The sequence below is a fragment of the Amblyomma maculatum genome, chromosome 3, assembly GCF_055883805.1.
Source record: "Amblyomma maculatum isolate TAMU_Amacu chromosome 3, ASM5588380v1, whole genome shotgun sequence".
Classification (NCBI taxonomy): domain Eukaryota; kingdom Metazoa; phylum Arthropoda; class Arachnida; order Ixodida; family Ixodidae; genus Amblyomma; species Amblyomma maculatum.
The window spans coordinates 37009532-37034118 of NC_139346.1; the positions used below are offsets into that span (position 1 = coordinate 37009532).

Below are 24587 nucleotides of genomic sequence, written 5' to 3' on the forward strand. Positions count from 1 at the left end.
TCACCGAAATTCGCGTTGGTGAAAGGAATGGGCAGGAACCTTCACATCCCTTAGAGCGAGGAACCAAACTACACTATCTGCAAGCCTCTGAAGACTATTCATGCTCCAGTAAGCATACACGAAGGCCCCTTCCAGTGTGACATACCTAATAGAGAAGAAAGAGGCGAAAACTGTTTAGCTGAACAGCCAAACAACTAGTAGTATTGGTACAGGTGCGTACATTGTGGCTTAATTTGGCCAGTAGATATGACGTAGAACTACAATCTTCGACTCATAACAAGTCATCAAGAGTATATAATAATTATTATAAATGAACTAACATGGTTCCTGAAGAAACACACGTGTCGAGTGAAACATAATATTGATGCCAGTCTGATGAAGACAAGGAAGACAAGCAGAAGACAACGAAGTTCCTTCCCGCGCTCTGACTGTAAAAATAATAATACGCCCCTGGATTTCGCTAACGCTGGGCTTTTTGTGTTACCTGCTTTGTGGTCTTCACGCATCTTTTTGGCAACGTGAGATCTGGTGGAGGTGCTGGGTCGATCTTTCATGTATCAGAGGCCACTTTCAAGCCGCGACTGCAGCCAAGGACGCACCCAGGGTAGAAATGCCTGTTCACCAAGGCAGCCGGCGACAACGTAGCCTATCTCCAAAATTTGGTCCGCTTTCTGATCTACGGTCTACAAGCACAGACTATCACTGTGAACACTCAAGAGATAGCTGCCAACGTCCTGCTTCAGCAGCGAGACCGCCATCGCTCTCATGGTCTCCCCATGAAGACGCCGATCCTGGCTGGAACAGTTCGACCGGGTGGCCACTTCTAATGCCTGGGACGCGAACGCGATAATGCGCCATGTCTACTTTGCCCTGGAGGACTCGGTGAGGACCTGGTACGTCAATCATGAATTTCGCCTGCAAACGTGGGATACGTTCAAAGCATAATTTCTGCAGACATTTATTACCACAATCCGTAAAGAAAAGGCCGATATTCTACTTCAGAAGCGCATCCAGCATCCGAACGCAAGCGTGATGGTGTACGCGGAGAAGATGAAGCTCTACACGAACGACACCCAAATGGCTTGTACTTAAGATCGGAACAAATTATGGTTACCAACTGGTGGTATATTTGTAATTGCGTTTATTACTGAATTAGGGGTTGTGCGGTAACCTTTAGCTATTTTGAGTAAAAGTATTATTTGTATGCTTTTTAGCTTCCTGCATATGGGATTTGTCTGAAAACCATATCGGCGAGCCAACTAAAATTATTCTTTCGAATCGAAGAGGCAGGTTGCAGGTTGCAACCGTGTGGCGCCTCGGCTGTTCGATGTTTTTAAACTTTTTACACAAATATTGTTTTTTTTTGCTACGAAACACAGAAAAATGTCGCCAAGAGTACCTACGGTGAGTGCGGAGTGATTTTTGTACATCTGAATTCATCGTTTTTCCGGCTGCGACAAGGTTTTCTGCGACAGACTGCTAACCCTAACACCCAGACGCAGTTCAGCTGCTGCCCTGGCCGGGCTGTCAGGACGCACCATGCCGAAGCCGGCGTCGGCTCCCTCACACCCGAGGGGCGGAAATGCGGGAGCTGCGGGTTCATCAAAATGTATAGGCACCATAAAAAATGAAAGCAGCCTCCAGGAAAAGGCGTACCGACGCCCAACGCGCAGTGAAGAGGAGAGAACGCAGCAGCTGCCGAACGCAGGCGACGCTGAGATTGGTCTTTCCGTGAGACTCACTAAGACCAAGGAGCAACACGCAAGCGACCAAATGGACACCGAAGATGAAAGTGAGGACGTCGGCGACTACGGGAACAGAAATGTATTCAAGAAACCGAAACCTCAAAGGAAAGTGAAGACTGAACAGCTTCGTTTTGAACGGGTAAGTCACCCTCTCTTTCCACTCTCGATCAGGCCACTCAACCGAGAACATGTGCATAATATACATAAACATGCCATTACAAAGGGGATATAAATGACCGAAAAAAGTTGGGAATTGGCAGATTTGGCCGTTTTCTGTTACGATGCAGTAGCAAATCGCGTCAAGGTAACTGTCAGAGATGAGAAACACCCCGCAAGGGCACCTTGTGTAAACTAGGTGTTGATGCTTGGTGCCACCACGGACCCTGAGCCCCCATACCGAAGCTGTAATCCGTACCGTGGTGATAGGTTGAGAGGTGAAGGGAAGAAAGCTTGAACGGTGGCAGTCGAGGCCATGGTCAAGCCTCGGCCGATGGGCTCCTGGCCTGTCCACCAGGCGAGGGGCTCCGGGACCTTCCTCTGCGTATAAGGGTGAACCAGAGGCGACATATATTAGGACCCCTTAAAACAATCCATACTGCATGGAAAAACTACCTTTAAAAAAACCTGATCGACCCTCGAAAAGTAGTCGCACCGAAGTGACGCAAAAAATCAGTACACCAACTGAGAACTTTCCAAAATTTGTTGTCTTGCACTCTGTAACCGAATCTCAACCAGTAAATGAACTGTCAGTCTTTCTGATTGCCAACTCTCTGAAGGCCATCATTGGGGCAAACTACAAAGCGAAAAAACTAGGATCTGGTGACCTGCTAATAGAGGTATCAGACAAAAGTCAATCTGACAACCTTCTCATAACAAAAACGTTTGCTCACCTTGACGTTCAGGTATCACCCCACCGCAGTCTTAACAGCTGCCACGGAGTTGTCTCTGAGCGAGACCTCCTAAACGAAACAGAATCAGATCTCCTTGAGGGCCTACAGAACCAAGGTGTAACAGCAGTACGAAGAATAACAATCAGGCGAAAGAACGAAGAAATAAAAACGAAACATATTGTTCTCACCTTCAACCAGAGCACACTTCCTGAATTTGTCAATGTGGAATTTATCCGATGCAAAGTTAGCCCCTACATACCAAGCCCCCGCAGGTGCTTCAAGTGTCAGCGGTACGGGCATGTAGCCAGACATGTCGAGGACGTCTTACCTGTGCAAAATGCAGCGCGCATGACCATGCAACCGATAAATGCAGTGCAACTGACTACAAATGTGTGAACTGTGAGGGCACCCACCCTGCATACTCACGGTCCTGTGCAGCCTTTCAGGCCGAAAAAGAAGTAATCAATATACAGATAACTGAGAAGATAACATACGGAGAGGCCCGAAAAAAGCACAGAATGCTTTCCTCCGCTCCCTAGGCTAACGCAGCCCGCAGAGGGGCCAGGCCGCGTCTAGTAACGGTGGGCACGCAGTGCAATGCTGCTGACGTGCTCCCACCACGGCTCCTCACTAAGCAGCCACCGGCTGCACCAATCTTTGCAATCCCGGAGGTCACTTTCCCCCAGACGTCCGGGACACCAAAGACATCTGAGAGGGACTTTGTTCCTCTTGAAAAACCTCCTGTCTCCATGCCTTCACCAGAGGCGATGGAGGTGAGCACGGACTCCGCAGCGTCAGCGGCGCCTAGGGAGTCCGCCAATGAGAGGCGGAGCCTGCTGGGCCGTCTCAAATAAAAAAAACATACTCCAGTTAAGCCCCCTGATAAGGGCGGCGAGTCCTAACCCTACTCTATATTCTTTCCACACCTACCAAAATGGCTGCCGAGAGTATCATTTATTGGAACTGTCGAGGACTCCTAAAAAATCTGGATGACGTATATGAAATCTTCGCCGAACACCAACCAAACACAGTTTGTCTGCAAGAAACGCATCTGAAACCAACAGACACAAGTTTTCTCAAGCAGTATCGTATATTCAGGAAAGATAGGCAAGGCAGTACTCACTCCTCCGGTGGCGTTGCCATTATAACACAAAAGTCAATCGCTTGTCGAAACATCCCGATTAACACAGACTTAGAGGCAGTGGCAATACAAGCCTTAATATTCGGTAAAATAACAACGGTATGTTCGCTGTATATTCCGCCAGATCATAGGCTATGCAACAAAAAATTTGAAAAGCTGATTGACCAACTCCCAGAACCATGGCTGCTGGTCGGATACTTAAATGCCCACCACCCATTATGGGGATGTACAAGAACGGACTTCCGAGGTGCACTAATTGAAAAGTTCTTGTTGTCCTCAGGATCATGTTTACTCAACTCAAAACAGCCAACGTACTACAGCTCAGCTCATAATACGTACACAGCCATTGACTTAGCCATTGGCTCTCCGACGCTCTTGGCAGCTACAGAGTGGGTTGTTATTGACGATCTATATGGAAGCGACCATTTTCCCATCTCTGTGAAGTACACAGGCAACAAAAATGTAAATGCATCTAGTCCCAGGAAATTTAAAGAATATGTGGCCAACTGCGAGATGTTCAGGGAACACTCAGCTCTGCCCTGTTCATCAGTTACTGGCTTAGGCGTTGACGAATCTCAACTCTTGATCACGCTGCACATTATAGATGCTGCAGAAAAACACATTCCACAAACATCAAGTAAGCCACGAAACAAACGAAGGCCGTGGTGGAATGCAGATTGTAAAACTGCCCGTGAAACACAAAACAAGGCATGGTCGAAGTTACGCCGATACCCCAGTGCTGAAAACCTAATAGAATTTAAGCGCGCAAAGGCAAATGGCGAACGTGTTCGACGCATCTCCAAGCGAGAAAGCTGGTCATCATTCCTTTCTTCTGTGAACTCTTGTTCTGATTCTCACAAAGTATACAACAGAATAAGAGCACTCAAAGGAAATAACACTCTCCCAACACCCCTTGTCAGCACTAGTGGTGACTCTCTTGAACACCAAGCAGACACACTAGGGCAACACTTCGAATATGTATTCAGCTCAGCGCACTATACAGATTCTTTTTTGCGGCACAAGGTAACTGAGGAGAGGAAGCCTATATGTGATAAAAGACCGTGCACAGGAGGGTACAATAGCCCTTTCACCATGCAGGAGCTGAAGATTGCACTTGACACATGTGGGAACACAGCACCAGGTCCTGACAGGGTCACATATGGAATGCTCAAACACCTGCGTACGGGCACGCTTGAAACCCTACTTTGCCTGTATAATAAAATATGGGCCACAGGACGCTTTCCTAAAGCATGGAAGGAAGCGATCATTATCCCGATATTAAAACCTGGAAAAGAACCCACTCTTGCTGCCAGTTATCGGGCTATTGCTCTAACCAGCTGCTTATGCAAGCTTTTTGAAAAAATGGTAAATCGCCGCCTCCTACATTTCCTTGAATACAGTGGTCTTCTTCATCCAAACCAAGCTGGTTTTAGAGCTGGGCGGTCAACTGCTGATCAGCTCATTGCATTCGAGTCTTATGCAAGGGATGCTTTTGTACATAAACAGCATTGTTTATCTGTCTTTTTCGATCTCGAAAAAGCATATGATACCACTTGGCGCTATGGTATCATCCGCGACCTCTTCTCTCTTGGCATCACAGTGAACATGTTGAATACAATTCGAAGTTACTTGCCTGAGCGGGCCTTCAAAGTTCGTGTTGGCAATGCATACTCAATGCAGTACATACAGGAAAATGGTGTCCCTCAAGGTGGTGTTCTCAGTTGCACGCTTTTCATAGTCAAAATGAACTCTTTAAAAAGTGTGTTGCCAAAAACCATTTCTTGCTCTGTATATGTTGATGACATCCAGATAAGCTTCAAATCTTGCAACTTGGCCATCTGTGAAAGACAGATTCAGCTAGGTGTTAACAAACTGTCCAGGTGGACTGATGACAATGGGTTTAAATTTAACTCTGAAAAAAGTGTTTGTGTACTTTTCTCTAAGCAGCGTGGCGTCAGACCTGACCCCAACATTACACTGAATGGTCAGAGCCTTGCCTTTAAAAAGGAACATAAATTTCTTGACGTAGTTGTTGACAAAAAACTCTCCTTCATTGCCCACATAAAACAGTTGCGACTGAAGTGTCTCAAAACAATGAATCTACTAAAAATTCTCTCTCACCGGTCATGGGGTACAGATCGCGACTGCCTTCTGAGCCTTCTGAATAGTGTAGTTCTATCACGCATAGGCTATGGCTCGATGGTCTATGGGTCAGCATCATCCTCTGCACTAAAATTACTCGATCCCGTGCACCACCTCGGCCTTCGCCTCGCTACGGGCGCTTTTCGAACTAGCCCAATTGCTAGCCTTTATGTCGAGGCGAACCGATGGTCACTGCAACGAAGGAGAGAATTTACTTGTGTAACTTATGCTATGAAGGTACTATGCCAACTGAACCATCCATGTCGCCGCCTCCTGCTTGACAAAACTAGCACAGCACTCTTCTCAAGAAAACCATCTCTAACACCGCCATATCCAGTCAGAGTTGCCACGCATATTGAACAACTGGACGTTCCGATTAACAGCCTTCATACAACTTCACCAAAACACTTAATTGCCCCTTGGGAAATGCATGCTGTTAATTGTGACCTGTCGTTTCTTGCAGTGGGGAAGCACGCATCCTCTATTGCCATACAGCGACACTTCATGTTACTTCAGGCGAAGTACACTTGTGATGAATATTACACCGATGCTTCGAAGTCTGCTCAAGTGTCCTGTGCAGCACATGGACCACACTTTTCAGTTTCAAAAACACTGAACAGACATACAAGTATATTTACCGCTGAATGCCATGGAATCCGGCTAGCCGTGAGACACATTATAAAAAAGAAAATGCAGACATCGATCATCTACACAGACTCCCTCAGTGTTTTAATGTCCCTATCCTTTCGAAAGTGGCACAATAAGAACCCAGTCCTGAATTCCCTTTATAACTCCCTTATGTCTGCCCATAAACTAGAACTTAATATTACACTGTGTTGGGTGCCAGGCCACCGCTGTATACCAGGAAACGAGGCAGCAGATAGGCTTGCTACATCAGCTGCCCTTCAAAACACTACAGACACTGACAACATATCATATCAGGATCTCAAGCCACACATCAAAAACACGATCAGACAACAATGGCAAGAGGAGTGGGACATGGCAACGGAGAATAAACTACACACAATAAAACCAAGGATAGGCAGATACACTACAGAAAAACAAAACAGATTCAAAGAAGTAGCTCTGTGCAGGATGAGAATAGGTCACACATACACAACACATTCATACATTTTAACGAACTCTCCTGCACCACGTTGTTCGAGATGTGGTTGCCGGCTCACAGTACTCCATATTTTAATTGAATGTCAAAGACTTGAACAGCATAGGAGACGTCACTTCCCTGAATTATACACGAAACAAATACCGCCACATCCATCCATCTTTCTTGGCGATCATCCAATGTTTCCTTTAGAAAGGCTTTTTAAATATTTATTAAAAGTAGGTTTTTTATACGGAGTCATTTATCAACATGGGCGTCAGCCCATTTCTTTTAATTAAATGGCTTTCTTTTAAAGAAATCGTTGCTGAGGCAACTTATTCTTTTAACACGTACATCTCACCCTTTCAGTTTTACTCAGACCACTAGACACATTAACTCAATGTTTTTAGGCACTATACACCACTGCTTTTAGATTACACACTCCGGAAAAACTTTTAGGCCCTATACACCATCGTATTTAAGTACTTCATTAAACACCTCACCTCGGACATTTTATTAAATTCAGTTGTCACTTCACCATGTGTTTTGGCGCTCTTTGGCCAAAGATGCCCTTGCGCCATAAAAATCAGTCCATCATCATCAGAGATGAGAAACACGCAAATAGACTTACCGCATTGACGCGACTGGCCGGAAAAGCGAACCGAAGCGTCTGCACGTACGAGGTCACGATTGAACGAACAACAACACGAGGTGAGGAAGAAAGTCGGGGCGTTATCAAGGTGCGTCCTGGTCAAATCATTGAGTACATCAAGGACCACCTTAGATGTGAAACTGCAACTATTCTTAACGCGCGTCTCCTAGGAAAGACAAGCATGCTGCTATTAAAATTCGATACAGAGCAGCTACCGAAAAGGCTCGTTTTCGATTACGGAATCACAAGGCTATATGAGTACAGACCGACAATCATTGCCTGCTATAACTGCCACGGACTGGTACCTATTGCTTGGTATTCTACAGCAGAAGAGGTTTTTAAGGAGGGCGGACAGCTGCACTCTAAAGACACAGAATGTGATCAAGAGTTATTCTGCGTCACCTGCCAGAAACCAGGCCACATTTCAATCAAATCGGCTTGTCCTAATCGTGCACCTAAAGAGCTTAAAGAAAATAAGTAGAACCCTGATGCAGTTAAGGGCGAAGTTACATAGGTAGACAAGGCACGACAGAACTCGTCGACGGAAACTGCGCTGCCCCCTGTCTACCAACAACAAGTGGAAGAGCTGCGAAAAGAAAATCAGAAACTTATAGAAATGCTCGAAAAGTTCTTGCAAGGCTACCACCAGAACACGACATTCGTGCAGAGAACCAACGGCCATTAGCTCTCACGTCAACCATCTCAAATTGATTGAGCAAGTGATAGCCGCAAGAATGCAGCATACGTATCGAATACGCACAGCCTAGGTAATTGCATTGGGCTCAGAATGGATTCCGTCCGAAAATTGGCACGCATGATTGCCTTTGGCTGCTCCGCAGGTTAAACAGCCACAGGTCTCGTAAACGGACACCAGATTACATCCTCGCGATTGATATGCGCAAAGCATTCGATAATGTAAACCAACAGGCAATCGTACGAGAATTAGCGAAGAGATATCCCAGCCAAAAAGCATACAATTGGATATGCAGCTTCCTTCAAAAGCCGACCTATTAGGCTTCATGGTAACGCTTCGGGATGGAGCCCCAGAACCTCTGACTTAGATAGGGGCGTGCCGCAGGGCTCTATCAGTGGCCCTTTGCTATATAACCTGGTCATAAACAGCGTAGCGGAAGCGCTCGAGAGAGAGACACTTCGGCCCGCTTCATGTCACCATATGTACAGAAGCAGTCGATTACCCAAATGAAGAGGTCATGCAGAAGGAGTTGCAAGGAGCAATCTTCAGCCTTACTCACAGCTTAGAAGCAGTGAGGCTAGAGCTCTCGCCTGAAAAGAGACAACTCATAAGCATAGATGGCAGATAAGCAGATTACACTGCATCTTGGACAACACAACATCACGTCTGCAAACTGGCAGACAAAAATTTTGGGGCACAGATTTCTATTTACAACAGTACTCGTGAATGGATTCGTAAATTGCAACGTAACCGGACTCCGATGTTGCATATGATTCGCCGGATTTCAAACAAGTACAGTGGAGCCCGACAAAAATCGTGTCAAACACTGTATAGAGCGGTTGCTGTCGGCAGGATTCTGTACAGGGCAACCGTGTATAAGTTTTCTAATCGCGAACTTAAACACATCGAAAAGCTACACAGGGCCACTCTTTGTATCATTACTGGGCTTCCAAGCACACGAGAATTGAAGTGCTGATTAAGTTGTTCAGCATACCACCCATACAAGACATTACAAGAGAAGAAAAAATAAGAATGCGATCCCAACTAGAAAACACGACGCAAGGGCAGCAGATTATGGCATGGGAAAACCGAATCAACACTGCTCCGAGGCTCCTGGGGACAGACACTTCACCCCCGTGGGAGGCGCCGGCAATCGCACTAAGGCCACAACGACCTATTAGTAGGCAGAACGGGGTAACTAGGCACCTTTCATAACAGAGAACTGCCCTCACAAGATCGCGGATTACAATAGACATCTACACTGATGCTGCAATAAGAAATGAAAGGGTGAGTGTGACATAGGTGAGTGTGTCAGCGCCCCAATACAACGGACAGCACACGTGCCACCTACCTGGAGGAACAGTTTTACACGCCGAGTTGCGTGCCTTATGGAGAGCCATAAACATTACCACAGCTGCAGACAGAAAAGAATTTCAATGGACATCTAATTTTAACCAAATCATATGCAGCAATTGCAGAGCTCACGGCATCAGCTACAGACGAGGCAGTGCTCAAGGACATCAGAAAGGGGCTGAAGCGAATGCGCGAAGTTGGAATAGAAATTCAAATTATATTGACACTGCGACATACTGGCACGGACGGGGAAAGGCAGCCGCGCAAGCAGCCACCGCGCACGCGGGTGGGCTTGCTGAAAGGTACAATGCCCCACACCCCAACTCCTTGCCTAATCCGATATACTTGAATCCTTCCCAAACAATACTCACTAAATGCTCCCCTGGCAGATCAGTGATGTACAATGCATGCACCAAAATAAAACACGACAGCAGGCTTAGGTTATATGAAGCGCCACCAAGGCCGGTGTTTGATAACACGAAAGGGCTCACTTGACCACAAGAGATATTTATCAACAAAATAATAACAAACGCAGCTTACACACCACACATACTTGACAAATGGTTTCTAGGAAGACACGAAACACTCAAACACAACATATGCACCCACTGTCAGGAACAGTATACAGCAGACCTAAAACACTTTATATGGCAATGTCCCTTGTTTTCACGAGGACGAAACAAAATTACGCACATTCCACACGACGACATGCCCACCCTACCAGATCAGATTCTATCAAGTTCCGAAATACAACATTCCAATGCTACATACGGCAGTGAGAACGGCCTGCTTCGAGTAGTGTGAGAGAGGTTGACTTAAAGTTCGAAGATCGACCGTATGGCAAGCAACTAGCAAATGCTTGAAGAACCGTGAAGACGAAGCTACACTCCCATCCCTCCTAACTCCCTAAGTACCCAAACAGTGGCCGAGAAGCATCGCTTTCTTAACCCTCTCATGCATACGGGCCTCATATGAGGACACTTATTTATCCGGCTATAAAATTCCTTCAGTCGCTCGGAGCGTGTCACTGCCGCATGGAGTCCTCAGATGAGGACATGTGAAATTTCCTAACATGTTTCATAGATGGCACTAGCTGTCCATGTTTCTTCAAACGCCAGGCTCTGAGGGGGAGTCGGCTTGTTTGAGGTTTCTCAATCTTCCTAAGAAACAACAATTAATTCATTGACAGCCGATAGCTCTTTTCGACTATAAAAATTATCTGCGCCAAGTATAACTCTTGAAAATTGTCAGCGAGATTTGTTGGCATTTGTTTCTCGATTTTGACTTGTATACAGAGAAGAGAACATGTGTCCTCAAGTGGGGACATCATGCATTGAAGGTGTAGCCTCACCAAGAGCGCCACCTAAAAACCTTACCTACAGAATGCCAGGCCTGGGCATTTTGCATGCGGGTGATGTCATCAGACTGTCCGAGGGACTTCAAGGAAAAAATCGTAAACTTTATGCCGATAACTTCTTCACATCCATGGCCCTCGTCAGGAAACTGAGAGAGGATGGCATAATGTTTGTCAGGACATGCCGAGCAAACTGTCTGCAAGGAGCAGATAAAAAGCTAAAGTCCTTGAAGGAGCTCAAAGCGCTCGGAAGGGGAAGCACATCGATTTGCACATAAGCGGACAACATCACGGTGACAAGGTGGCTGGATAACTCGCTTGTTCACGTTGTTTCAAGCTATGCAGGACGGGACCCTGAAGGCACTAGGGAAAGTTTCAACAGGAAAGAGAAAAGTAATCGATGTCAGCAGGCCATACTCCGTGGAAGTATACAACAAACACATGGGAGGTGTCGACCTCATGGATTCCTTGATTGCAAGGTAGAGAAATGACGTGCGGAACAAAAGGGGCTACTTGAGAATGTTCTTCCACCTACTAAATGCGGCAGTTGTGAACGCCTGGATTGTATGGAGGTGGGACAAAGGCACGGACCAATATATGGACCAACTTGAGTTCCGAAGTCGCGTTGCCAAGGCGCTCATATTCAGCGGTGAAGTAGCGCAGAGCTCGAAGCGACGAGGCCACCCATCCAACGATCCTCCTCCACCATCACTAAATAAGAGGGTGCTTCAACATGTGTCGCTGGAAAAAAGGTTGGACGGCGGGCAGCATTTCCCAAAGAAGAGCATCCTGAAGTACGCCAGCCACTTTCGAAGTCTTGCCTGCCATAGCAAGACAAGGTACCTCTGCGGTCGCTGCAACGTCCCTCTATGTCCAGAGTGCTTTGAGTCTTTCCACAGCGCATAAGCAGAGTATGCAAGACCCATCGCCATACTTTCAATGTGATTTGTTGCCTCTTTCAGTGTTCTGGTATGAAAGCTCTATATTTTTGAGACTGTCACTACTTTGTTGCATACTTAAGCCAATTACCTAAACCACCTTACGGCATGTTGTCCTTATATGGGGACACATCAAAAATATAATAAGGATGTCGTTGATTACTTGAATTAAAGTATTTTTGTGATCTTTGTGGCATATAGGGACATTTTTAGGCGATAAATAATTTTTTTACACACTGAGTTTAATTCATGCATGAGAGGGTTAAAAGAAAGGCTTCATTCTTATTCTTTCCAATCCTTTTTGATATATGTACTTGAGTTGCATGGGTTAATGCCCCATGGTTTACTGTGGAATTTTGCAAGTTGTAGTGAGATAGTTTTAAATTTGTCTTTTTATATTGTTCACGTGATGTAAAAAGGAGAGCTTGCAATACAAGTTAATACTTAATAATATAATTACATACTTTCTTAGTTGTTCAATATTATTCTTGATTGTTGGAATTCTGTTTTGGTATTCATTGCCAATAATTATACACTCACTTTTCTGAATATTGCAAGTAAATTCATTTTCATTTGACCAGGATACTGCTATATTATTGCTTGCATTTGCTCTATCCTCCAAGTCTTTTCTACTTTTACCGTAAACAACTAATGATATGTCATCTGCAAAAGTCTGAATTCTTGTCTCTGAAGGAAAGTTTAGTTTGAAAAGGTCTGAAATAACTACATTCTATCAGCGTAGCAGGGGGTGGCAGAAAATTAGGTGGGCGGATGAGGTTAAGGAGTTCGCAGAGGTCAAGTGGGTGAAGCTACCACAGAACCGGATAAATTGAAGAAATATGGGAGAGGCCTTCGCCCTGCAAAAGGTATAGTCAGGGTAATGATGATGATGATGATGATGATGATGAAAGGAGAGGGCTTAAAAATGATCCGTGAGGGACACTTTTCTGTAATCTAAAGTACAAAGTCTGGTCTTGAATTTAATAAATTATTTTTCTATCAGTAAGGATGGTCCTTATGCTTGAAAGTAGATTTGAAGGAAAGTTGTATTCTCTGATTTTGGACATTATGAGTTTTTGCTGTTTCCAAATGTATTCCTAATGTTTAATGATACAATACGAGTTTTAGTTTACTGATTTTCTCCTGTTCTATTGACTTTTTAACTCCTACAATGCATCTACGGCTGGAAGACCATGGGTAAAGCAAAATTGTATTAGATGGAAATACATACATTATGGTGAGGCTACCAAGAAAAAAAATATAAAATAATATGGCTCTGCTCGTGCCACTAGGTATAACGGGCTTAGATGGAAATACATATAATATGGTGAGGCTTCCCCCAAAAAAACATAAAATATTTTGCCTCTGCCCGTGCCACTAGGTATAACGGGCTTTAGATGGAAATACAGTGAAAACACAATGGTCGGTTGTCCGCAGTTCTCCAGATGTCGGATGTTTGTCGTCTCCACGACTACGAGTATGCGCCATGCTGCGCCAGGAATTCATGAAGTCGAGGTCTAGGATCCGTAGCCCGTTGGCACTCGTGAGGTACGGGCGGTGGCCGACGGGCAATGACAGCATAACTCTCAGCCCGTTGTTGTTCTGCAGTAGCAAACATTGGCCTAGTAGCGACGGCTTTCGGAGTGAGTGCTTTTCGCAGTTCCTCATGAATGGCTGTAGCGATGGAAACTAGTCAAGGCTGCTCAGGAGCTGGGAAGTGCCTCCTGAGCACTTCGCGCACGACTTCGCGAATGATTTCGCGAACGTAAATGAGACCACCACCACTAATACCAGAAGCAGCGAGGCTCGAGATGTTTGTATAGGTGCCCAGTCGCTGATAGTGGTTTGTCCTCGGTGCCAATGCGAGCTCCATGTTAGTCGCTTCGGCCACGAAATTGGCTAATGTAGCCGGTGGATTACATATAAGGCAGGCAAAAATCTCATTTCGGACGCCCTGCATCAAGGCACGCACTTTGTTTTCCTCAGCAGCCTGTGGGTCCACACGAGCATTCAGGCGCAGCACTTCCTCTACAAAGCTTCTCAATCCTTCACCCAGCAGTAAAAGAGATTACAGTATAGAAAAAACGTTCAAACATCATTTGCATTCTCCTATGAAATTGCCGGAAAGAGCGCATTTATTTCATTTTAGGCTATCGTTAATCCTGCAAGTAAGCATTGAGAAGGCTTTAGATATTACATAATATATCTTTATTTATTGATTGATTAAAAATTTATTTTTCACCAATTTAGGAGGCCCCCTACTCCCCGCTCCTGGCACGCAGGCCTGAGGAACGGAGGCTGGAACCTCCGCGACTAAGGACTGCCGAATATACATTGGTTATTCACGGCCTCAGCCCCCAAACAGGCGGATTTTTACTGGTCAGCGGGGACGTCGCTTCGCAGCAGGGTTACCCAGTCTTCTCGACTTTTAATGTTGTCCCTAGCGCCCGGAGACTAAAGGCATTCCCAAAGTATATGGTCGAGCGTCCCGTCGCTTTGCAAGGTTTACATTTGTCATTTTTTCTCTCATACCACAAGGAGAGACAGGAGAAGAGAGCAGAAGCGCTGTTAAATAGAGCAAACGTATTCAGAGCAAAAGAAATTGCCTACGTAGACCCTGCAAGTGGCCGATCAGAGGTGGCAGTCACCGCGGTAGTCGATGGTAGCGGCGCACCAGTCGTCTTCGCCACCATCCGAAGCAGAAACTTAGACACGGCTGAAGAGGTCGCAATAGCGCTCGCTTGCGTCGGAACGAACGCTAGATTGATCTCTAGCGACAGTAAAACTGCTCTCTATAATATCGGAAAAGACAGGGTCTCCCAAGAAGCAACCCGAATTCTAAACGCTGCAACTAAAATCGATCGCCAAATCACCCTAATTTTGGTCCCAGCACACACGTCCTTCCCCGGCAACGAGGCGGCCCATGATTTAGTCCTAGATCTCTACTTCCGGGCAAACGCGGAGCCACCCGACTGCCAGGCGATGTACGAACGTTTGTCAACCTATAAAGAAATAATCGAAAATTATAGACTAGGAAGACGTCTGATGCCGTCGCCGGATCCTAGCTTAAGGGGGGACACCCCTCTTAAAACTTTTTTCCTTATTTATGGGTGGATCTGACTGAAACTTGCACCATTAATGTACTTTTGCATGCTGATTTCAAATATCTGATTAGTTTTCTTGTAGATGAAATAGCTTTCAAAATATTACCTAATTCATGTTCTTCGTTTGGAGGTGAGTTAATTACTAAACACTTTATGGCATGATGAGAATAGCCCTGCCAGAGTGATCTAGAAGGATCATAGAGTGCCGCTAGTCATGAATTAACGTGGTAGAAGAATTTGAACCAAAGTTACAATAAGTCAAACTTTTATGAATAAAAGCCCAGGTTGGCACCTAAGATTGATAATTAATTCTGTAAATGTTGCCGCATAATAACTGTACATATTTTGTCCTACGGCACTGTCGAAGGTTTTCTCTTTCTAACAAGACAAGAATGAGAGCTATAGCACAAATAGACCAAGAGATATCTCTCCTCCAAAATTGCAGCACCCTCAAAATTGCAGTTTTGAGAAAACGAGGAAAAACACTTCACAGCATGTAGGTGTAAATTATGTCAATGATTGATATGTCAACAAGATCAGAAACAGGTGGAAAGTGATCTGAAGCGAAAATTAATGGCCTATGCCAATTTGAGCCAAAGTTACGCAATAGGAAACGTTTGAAAGGAAAATTCCATTTGGGTACCGAAGACAACATAACCTTCTCAGCAAATTTTCTTTTGTGGTCACTGCATTTACCTTGGTTTCATGAGACTCGCAGGATTCCCTTTCTAGAAAAAAATTTTTTAAAGCAATAGCAAGAACAGGACCAGAGATATTGATCTTTAAAAAATGCAACACTACCAAAATTGGGGGATTGTCGGAAGCACTCAAGCCTCACGGCATTTAATCAGGAAGGGCAACCCCAAAGACCTCATGCTATTAAAATGCACCAGGAGCATAGTCGGGGTGCATGCTGTCGCGGTGTTTTCTTTTTTCTGTTTTAGCAACGCCAAGCGAAGCCGCCCGCTTCTTTGCAGAACGTGCGCTACGGTGCAAGTCCTTTTCTTCAGCTCTCCTGGACCCAGTTGCTGTCACATTTGTACTGCATTCTTGCAGAATTGCTGCTGCTGTATGCTTGCAGCCGGCATTGAAGCGAAGCACAGCTTCTGCTGTGGCTGCTTCCACAGCAAACAGTGATGAGTGCCGCTCTTTGTGGATAAAGGTCCAGATGACCGAGTGGAAGCTTTCGTTCGAGTTCTGGGTCTTCCCCCGAATGCACCTCTGCAGCAGGCTCTTCTCTGATAAACGACTATAAACAGGCAAAAGAGCATCAGCCACATCTCTTGGCAGACTGTAATTGTGCTTTGGTGCAGGCTCCTCTTTTGCCTTTGCAGCGTTGTGGCGGCACCATGACTTCTCACCGGTAGGACACAAACTGTGTTTGGGGCAGTCATCAGTAGATGTGATGTGGTAATATGTCGCCATCACAGCTCGCTGCATGGCATCCACATCACCTACATTTGATCGAAGCGCTCGGCCATAATATATTGCCAGCTTGTCAACTAGATCAGCTGTCAGCCTTCCTCTGCCGCCAAGACTTTGCTTCCCTGCACCCTTGTGTCTCTGCAAGAGGTTGCGCAAAGCTGCTCCCATACGCTTGTGCACGTGATTTATGCAGTCCTCTTTGACTATTTCAATGTAGCCATAGATTGCAGCATCTTTAAGAGCACTGAACGTGCGACTGTCCCCATCGCATAGCATGGTTGTGTAGCGCATGTTGTGGCGCTGCAGAGATCTTTCAAACAGAATTTTGCCAGCCTCTACCTCCATTTGACCAGCCTTGGAGTTGGTGTTTTTTTGGCACTGGTGGCGTGATTTCCAAAGTTCGTAGCCGTCAGTGTTTGGCTTGGGACCAATTTCGCAGCCCAGACAAAAGTTTGACAACACCACATAATCAAGCACGTAACCAGTGAAGAGTTCCACCACGGCACCGACGCCTATATGTGATGAGTGTCCGCGCGTCATCCATGTGCCGTCGTAGCACACGGCAATGTTCCCCCTATGCCCAAAACACAAGTCATCGTAGACCTTCGCCACTGCCTGCGCGGCTTGTGCCATAGCGGTCGTGGCGGCTCGGGTAGCAGCGGGTTGCAGTGTGTTCTTCAGATGCCGTTGAAAAGTCTTGTTGTGCATCCCGCGCCGCGACAACCCCATCGCCGAAAAGATATCGTTCATTGCTGTCTGGCCGTTACCGGTCGACAGCATTGCTCGACTAGCCAGAATATTCAGCTCAAAAGGATTGCACCTTTTCTCGCCGTCAATCCTCCGCGAGTTCCACTCGGCCGCAATCTCACCGCAGTTGTCGCACAGCACGATCAGTTTTACGGCGAGGCCATAGCTCCGGTCGCTGGTAATTAAACGCACGCATCCACGACACGTTTTGCACCGCACGGCATCCAGAAGAATATTCACAATGCTGAGGTCAATTACCGCATAGGAGGCTGTTCCGTCCGCATCTGACTCTGCGGACGCACCACTTGCATCGGCGAACAGCGCGGTCTTTCGTGCCGTCGCCGGCGTCGATACCAGTCTATCAAGCGTAGCCTGCTCCCGGGCACTCACTTGAGTTATGTCACTGTTAGTGACAGGCGCGGTATCAATACGTACACGACTGCAGTCGGCACGAAGAACGGCGCCGTTGTCCAGCGGAATCGGAGAAGCGTCGCCGCCCGCAACGTGATCGTCACACAATCCCGCAGCACTGGCACTTGCTTCTTGCACAGTATGCAACGAAGTCGCATTCTTAACGCGTTTCTTTGGTTGCTTTCGCCCGAACTTGTGCAAAGAGCGGTACTTCTTCGCGCCTGGCATGACTCTCGCGTTGCACTAGCGTGGTCGGCAGAAAGACAAAATGGCGTCACTGGGAGTCCGCATTTCAGGGCTAGCTTGCCGGAACCAACCAAACGACGCCATTTTGATCACGTGCCTTAACCGGCCAATAGTAGCGCGCGCTGCATGCTATCTTTTTGTTTGTTTTTTATGGGGAAGGCGGAGCGCACAGGGTTGCTTTCCGAAAGAAAAAATAAGCCGAAAGCGCGCGCTTTCGAACGAGACCAAAATCGCCGCGGTGGAGCGCGTAGTTCTCATGCGCCGGGCGATCGAAATTGGGTGTCCATTGTCCACAATTTAAAGGGCAGTGGGTGTGGTACTGCATTTTTTAATCGCTATAACTTCATAAATACGCGGGGTATAAGGATGAAAATTTGCGTGCAGATGCGGAATGGTGCGAGGAATACGAAAATGAAAAAATTGAAAATCCGATTTTCAGGCCGATTTTCGGTGCCAAAGAGCCGTGTCCCCCCTTAAATAATAACGAGGCCATAGCTTGTCGGCGATTACAAGCCGAAACTTTCCCAAGCCCTGTCTGGTTGTTTCACACCCAGATAGATGAGAGACATAATGATAATATAAATGTAGCTGAATCCAGCAAGTAATAAATCGATGTTTTGACGTCTACTCCTTAAGGGAAAGCCATAAGCCTTCTACAGAGTAAAAACAAGCGTTAGGTTTTATATTTATTTTTATACTTCTACTTTACATAATGCCATAATTTTAGTGCATAATATTTATAAAGTAATTTGGACCGCTTTTGTTTGCTTTTGATAAAAATCGAAGTTGGGTTAGTTTTTAAATTCGAACTGAATTTGTCAATTTTTTTACCTAAATCAAAATGATATGGAGAAATAACGAACAACTCTAGAGCTTTAGGCTTCTTGAGTAACGGAGAGCATAACCTTGATAATACAGGCAAAAATGTTCAGTGGCAACACTTTATTGCGTCTTGCCAGAATGTAGGGATGAATATTGGCAGTATTCAGGACAAGCGCTAGGTTTTGTATTTATATTGATACCTTTTAACAATATAATGCAACACTTTTTACGCCATAATATTTCTGCGGTACTGAGGATTCTTGATAGAGATTTTAACAAAAATCGAAGATTTTTTTTTTTTAACTGGAAACAGTGTCCCCTTTTTGCTGTTTTCAAACTTCGTGCAATTTAGATGTCTTGTGGAGAACACGCCTAGCAATCTGCAACACAAACTTTTGTACGAAATTGCGAAAGTAACCCGTATAATAAAGGGAAAAAATTTGGCGAAAAAAATCTATTGCATCGTGCCAGTATCTAAGGTTGAAAAAGGACACTTTTGCAGCGCGTCCTTCCTGATGCGAAGTTTGCGATCTTTTTCAAAATCAACTAAAATAACGAAACGGCTTTCTAGTAGTTTGTTTTAAAGTAAATGCTGTATAGACGTATTGAGTAAAATGTCATGGAATACAAAACCTTTGCGCGAAAGCAGCAGGTCACCAAATTTGCAAGTTTTTGAAATAGCAATAACGGCGTTTACTAGCTCTAGTGATATACAATTTTTTTCTGGAGATAACTAAAGGATAACTTGCAAAAATAAGACTCATTCTTTGTGTCCAGACATTTGCCCACCTCATATAAAGTTTAATTGAGAACAAGACTGGTCATAGGACCTAGACTACCGTACTTATCTGAACACACATGTAAAAAAAAAGCACTTCAATCGCTGCGCTCAAATGTCTTATTAGGGAGTTTCATAAACGTCCTTATAATTATATTTTTTTTTGTTTTCGGTCTTTTGCCCTCCAGCTGTCATGGAAAAGCGGAAGCCTTTCTATCAACTTATCGACGGTGTCCCGAGATGTGCCAACGTAGATCCGGTCGCCATCAGAAGAGCACTGAACTTCAAGGCCGGCATGGGAGATCTTGTGCAGTGGTCATATCCTAAGAGCGGAACCCACTGGGTGCAGTATTTGATTCAGCTGATCTTGAAAGAAGGTGGCACCATCGACTCGTACGAGGAGTTCTCAAGACATACTCGGCCTATGGAGTACGTGGACATCGATGGCTGGAAATCATCGCTACCAATACGATGCTTCGCCACTCACCTGCCCCCACGTCTGGAAACCTTGAGTAATGAGGGAAGGTGAGCGCGTGACCAAATAATGCTGGCATTCCAAGAAGATAGCAAGTAACCCTCATCTTCCTCTTTTTGGCCTTTTATTAGTGTTAGGTCTTTTTTAATATCCGGTTCTTAAATATCCGTGAATAATTATAACGCTTTATGCTCGCTGCTACATGTTCTGCGTTGTTTCTACGGCTACCAAGTGATTTACATCGGCCGGCCGTTCAAGTTTTTTCCAATCGTTTGGCACTGCTTTTTTACGTTTTTTGGATTTAAATGGTTCCGTTTGTGGTGACGTTTACACGAATTCGATGAGACTCATTAAAAGTGAGCAGAGCTGCATGCTTGAACATTAGGACGCAGCAGCACAGACGCGTTACCAAAGCTCCCCTGGATAATGCACATTCAAACACTAGGAAATAAGACTCGTAGAAACTGTAACTTAGAAAAATATACACAACGGGCCAGTAGAGCATAGTCAGACTTTGTTGCAGTAGTAAGAGGAAGGTCAAAACGAATATGGGATGGAAAGGAACACATAGTGCAAACCATTATAGTAAGTATGTGATTTCGATACTTTGCTTTCACTAATCAAAAAGCGCGAAAGCGTCATCAATAACAATTTATGGTCGAGCACAGTCAGTACGAGGAACTCTCTATGAGAATCTCTTCACAGAAGCGACCTCCGCATTTTGCAGAGCATTTATGCATATTGTCATAGAGTGATTGCAATAATAATTAACGGGGTTTATTCTATGCCTGCAATTAACTTCGGGGCTATTTGTTGTAATATGGGAGAGGTCTTTGCCCTCAAGTGTGTAGAGTCAAGTTGCTTCTGATGATGATAATGATGATGATAATGGCCCTACTACTGAACCTTGTTTAACGAGTGATAGCTCGATTTAGTAAGCCAAATAATTCGCCGGATGAAACTAATTACAGCGGTTTTGGTAACGCTGGCACTTAAACTCCGCCTTTAAAGTTATTACGCGATATCTTTCACGACACCTGCCTGCGTCTCCCCTTTTGCGCGCGTGCAATTTCAGCTCGCTAAGTTACAAGCCCTTAACCTCTACCTTTAATACCACACAAAATTTTATTAGTATATTTTCCTGAACTGCCACATTACTCAGCTGCCGGTCGCATTAAGAAATCCGTACGGCAGTGCCGTTATGGCCTAAGACTAGTGGTCTTTACTCTGCATTAAGGAGGCCTGGAGGGTTGAGTCTTACTATACCATGATGCACATATCTCACATGAGCTGCACGAGTTCGCAGCGTCCCCCGAGTTTGTGATGAGGTATCTCTACGTCACGGAACCCGCTTGAAATGGGTGCACGGCCATCTCACCTGCCAGATTCATGCCCGTGACACACATTAGGTACATTCTGATGAGCAAAGTTTGCTTTGAGTAGAGCTATTGCTCTATACTGTGCTGCGCCATCACAAGGGAGCTACGCAAATAAACTAATAAAGATTGTTAACTACTTCTGGGGGTGTTTATTATGGCATTGTGAATTGATTCTTCGTATAAACTTGACTGGCATGATGGGTAATGAACAGTTGTATCAAAGAAATTTTAACCCTTATTAGTTGCAAGAGTTCCTTTGTATTTACAAGTCTTTTTGAACACACCTTTCCGGTGCATATACTTTGGTGACTACTAGTTCTCCGTAAATTTGAAATAAAATATGTTTCAAACTAATAAATTGATCGAACATTTTCCTGGTACAATTTTTTCTTTTATTTGGGCAGACATTACGCGCTGTAAGCTGATAAGATCGAAGTTAACTAGGAAGGTGCGTTTTGGTCATTATATGGTGGCAGCTGCAAATGACTGTACTAATCAAACTTCTCCCGTGTTTGACATTCGGTAGGTCCTTGAGCTCTTATTCTGCTAAAGGCAGCAGGAAGGAAAGCTAAAAGTATCGACTCTCATAACTTGTTCTTTGGAAGAGGGAAAACATGTGAAGCTGACGGGAACAGCTTGATTGAAAAGCGATTCATTATTATTCTCAAAATAAAGACGCCTAATGAAATAGCAGCTTGTTTGTAATTCGTAGTAATGATACAAGTGAAACAAGATATCAGGTTTTCGGTGAACAAGCCTCGCTGAAACTATTTATTAACATTTTCTTATTTGGTCCATTTTTAAATAAGGTAATAATAAAAAATTGAACCAGCGCCTATTCCACCGGATAAGAGATGAGTGGATTCCTCATAATCTCAACACAAGGTAAAACAGCGCAAAACCACACACAGAACGCAGAAAGGTGAGACGAATACAGGCTCCTGTGTTCGTCTCACCTTTCTGCGTCCTGTGTGTGGTTTTGCGCTGTTTTATCTTGTTATGATCAACCAACTAGCCCGCAATGTATTATTCATGTTCATAATCTAGCTAGAACTTGCAAGCAGGTTTAGAACTGGCTTGAGTAACATTGAAAAATGAATGGGCTATGACTTTTTTTCTGTTTTCTATATCAACAGGTCGTATAAAATTTAAAATTATATAATAATACCTTATTTAACTACTCTCTTCGCAGGTACATATACGTGGCTCGCAACCCGTGGGACATCTGCGTGTCACTGTTCCATATGGTAACTAACCTTAGTATCTACAAATTCGAAGATGGCACATTTGACGAATTCTTTGAAACATTCCTGAACGGTGACTTTGGCTACGGCTCCTACTTCGACCACGTGGCTTCAGGTTACGCCATCAGAGAGGCACCTAACGTCCTCTTTCTCACATACGAGGCCTTGAAAGCAGACATTCGCACCGCAGTGATCAAGCTGGCCCACTTCCTCGGGCACCAGCATGGCGCGCGCCTCGAAGACAGTGAAAATGACCTACTAGACCAGATCTTGGAGAGATCGTCCCCTGGCTACATGAAGAGTGTAATTGTTATGAATCTGGCTGGAGGTGAGACAAACGAGTGGGACGCCATGATGACCAGGAACAAGATGAGGTGCAGAAATGGATATGGCGGAGACTGCACGAAGTACGGAATCGTTCGAAACGCAAAAGTTGGAGACTGGAGGAATTACTTTAAACCCGAGCAGCTTCAGCTCCTCGAGAGCAAGATTCAAGCCCAGGGTGAAAAGGCTTCTTTCATGCATTTGTGGGACGACATACGAAATGAAGCGCTCAAAGCTTCGCGCCTTTGAGAAAGTCGCATATTGAGATTGCTTGGACTTGGAATAGTCAATGCATAGCCTTTTCCGAACTTTTTGCCACCAAGCGTTGTTGAGGATGTAAGTACAAAGACGAAAATTGTAACATATATTAATAATTTAAATCACGTAATAGGAACATTTTGCAATGATGATCGTCCTGCTTAAAGCAGCACCTGGGAAAAAGTTGTTTAATAAATTTGTTCAATAATGTTTTGCCTGTTGTTATCTTCACTTTTTCTGATCAATAAACTTTTCTAAGCTGGTCAAGGCTTTTTGGCTAGCTAGCGCTGCCACTCGGCAGAGCATCAAAAAAAAAGTAAGGGCAGCAAGCTGGCGTGAATTAGCGACCAATGCCAAGGAGAAAGCAGTGAACGCCGTATTAGAGAATAGAAGAGTTAGTACTTTCCTTACTTATTGCAGAAAGCCCTTTATTTAATTACACCTTGAACTTCATGTAGACAGATAGGGAAGAGGAGGGAAGGCAGGGATGCTGACCAGAAAGGCCAGCGATTGGCTACTCTAAACTGGAAAAAAACGAATAAGTGGATGAAGAGGAGGAAGACAAAAAGGAAGTGGAGCACGGTCACAATTTGTGACACAAGTCTGTGGCCGTGAGGTAATTTCGTATATGTTTCATCAATCTATATACTAGCAGTCGAAAATGACATCGTGCCGACAGCATCTGCACTGCTTTGTGATACCAGTTCTGTCTCCTTGTCAGCAAACGTTACTCCTGTTATTGCTTCATTTTAAGAAGGGAGGCCACGCTCAAATTTTTATGTGCCACTAATATCAGGTGAGTTCGTAACAATGGCAAACAAGTTTGCCTCGTAAACACCTTGCAGTGGCATAGAAATAATCGCTTAAGCTGCTAGTAAAGTAAATACATTTACAAATGCGCCAATTCTTCAGCAGCCCTATTACTGACAAACATGGTCCCTGCATAAGGTATGAAGGCCTGTGTTAGAAACATTACAAGTTGCTTTATCTAAGAACATCAAAAACAACACCAAAAGTTGCCACCGAATAAATGCTTATTTTAATACGAAAAATTGCTAGCTGTGGCTGTTAATTTCTAGCGCGCCCAATAGGTTTTGAGTAATTTAATAGTTGCGACCGGCTGCCGCTACGGTTGTCGTTGATGGCCCTTTCAGGCTACACAAGACGTTTGCTAGTGGGCCGGTCCAGCGTACGCGCGTGATTCGATCAGGCTGAAGTGTTCCTGTCATTAGCACCGGGAGGAGGAATATTCAGTGAAATCACCTTTAGCCCTGCTGCGAGGCAGCGCCTTCTAGCCAATCCAAGGCCCATCAGATATTAGTTGTATAATGTGGTGAGGCTTAAAAAGCATCCAAAAGATTAT

At 44.8% G+C, this 24587-nt stretch overlaps 1 protein-coding gene across 1 annotated transcript in view; it reads left to right on the top strand.

Annotated features, from left to right (window-relative positions):
* The window catches only part of LOC146194534 (sulfotransferase 1C2-like), a 58709-nt gene extending 35311 nt beyond the window's left edge, over positions 1-23398 (top strand). Inside the window, exons 3-4 of the mRNA XM_084596074.1 lie at positions 19733-20069; positions 22591-23398. Coding sequence (XP_084452200.1) covers positions 19738-20069; positions 22591-23215 — 957 coding nt within the window. The 5' untranslated portion in view covers positions 19733-19737 and the 3' untranslated portion in view covers positions 23216-23398. The remainder of the gene's footprint in view (positions 1-19732; positions 20070-22590) is intronic.
* Positions 23399-24587: the final 1189 nt, after the last annotated feature.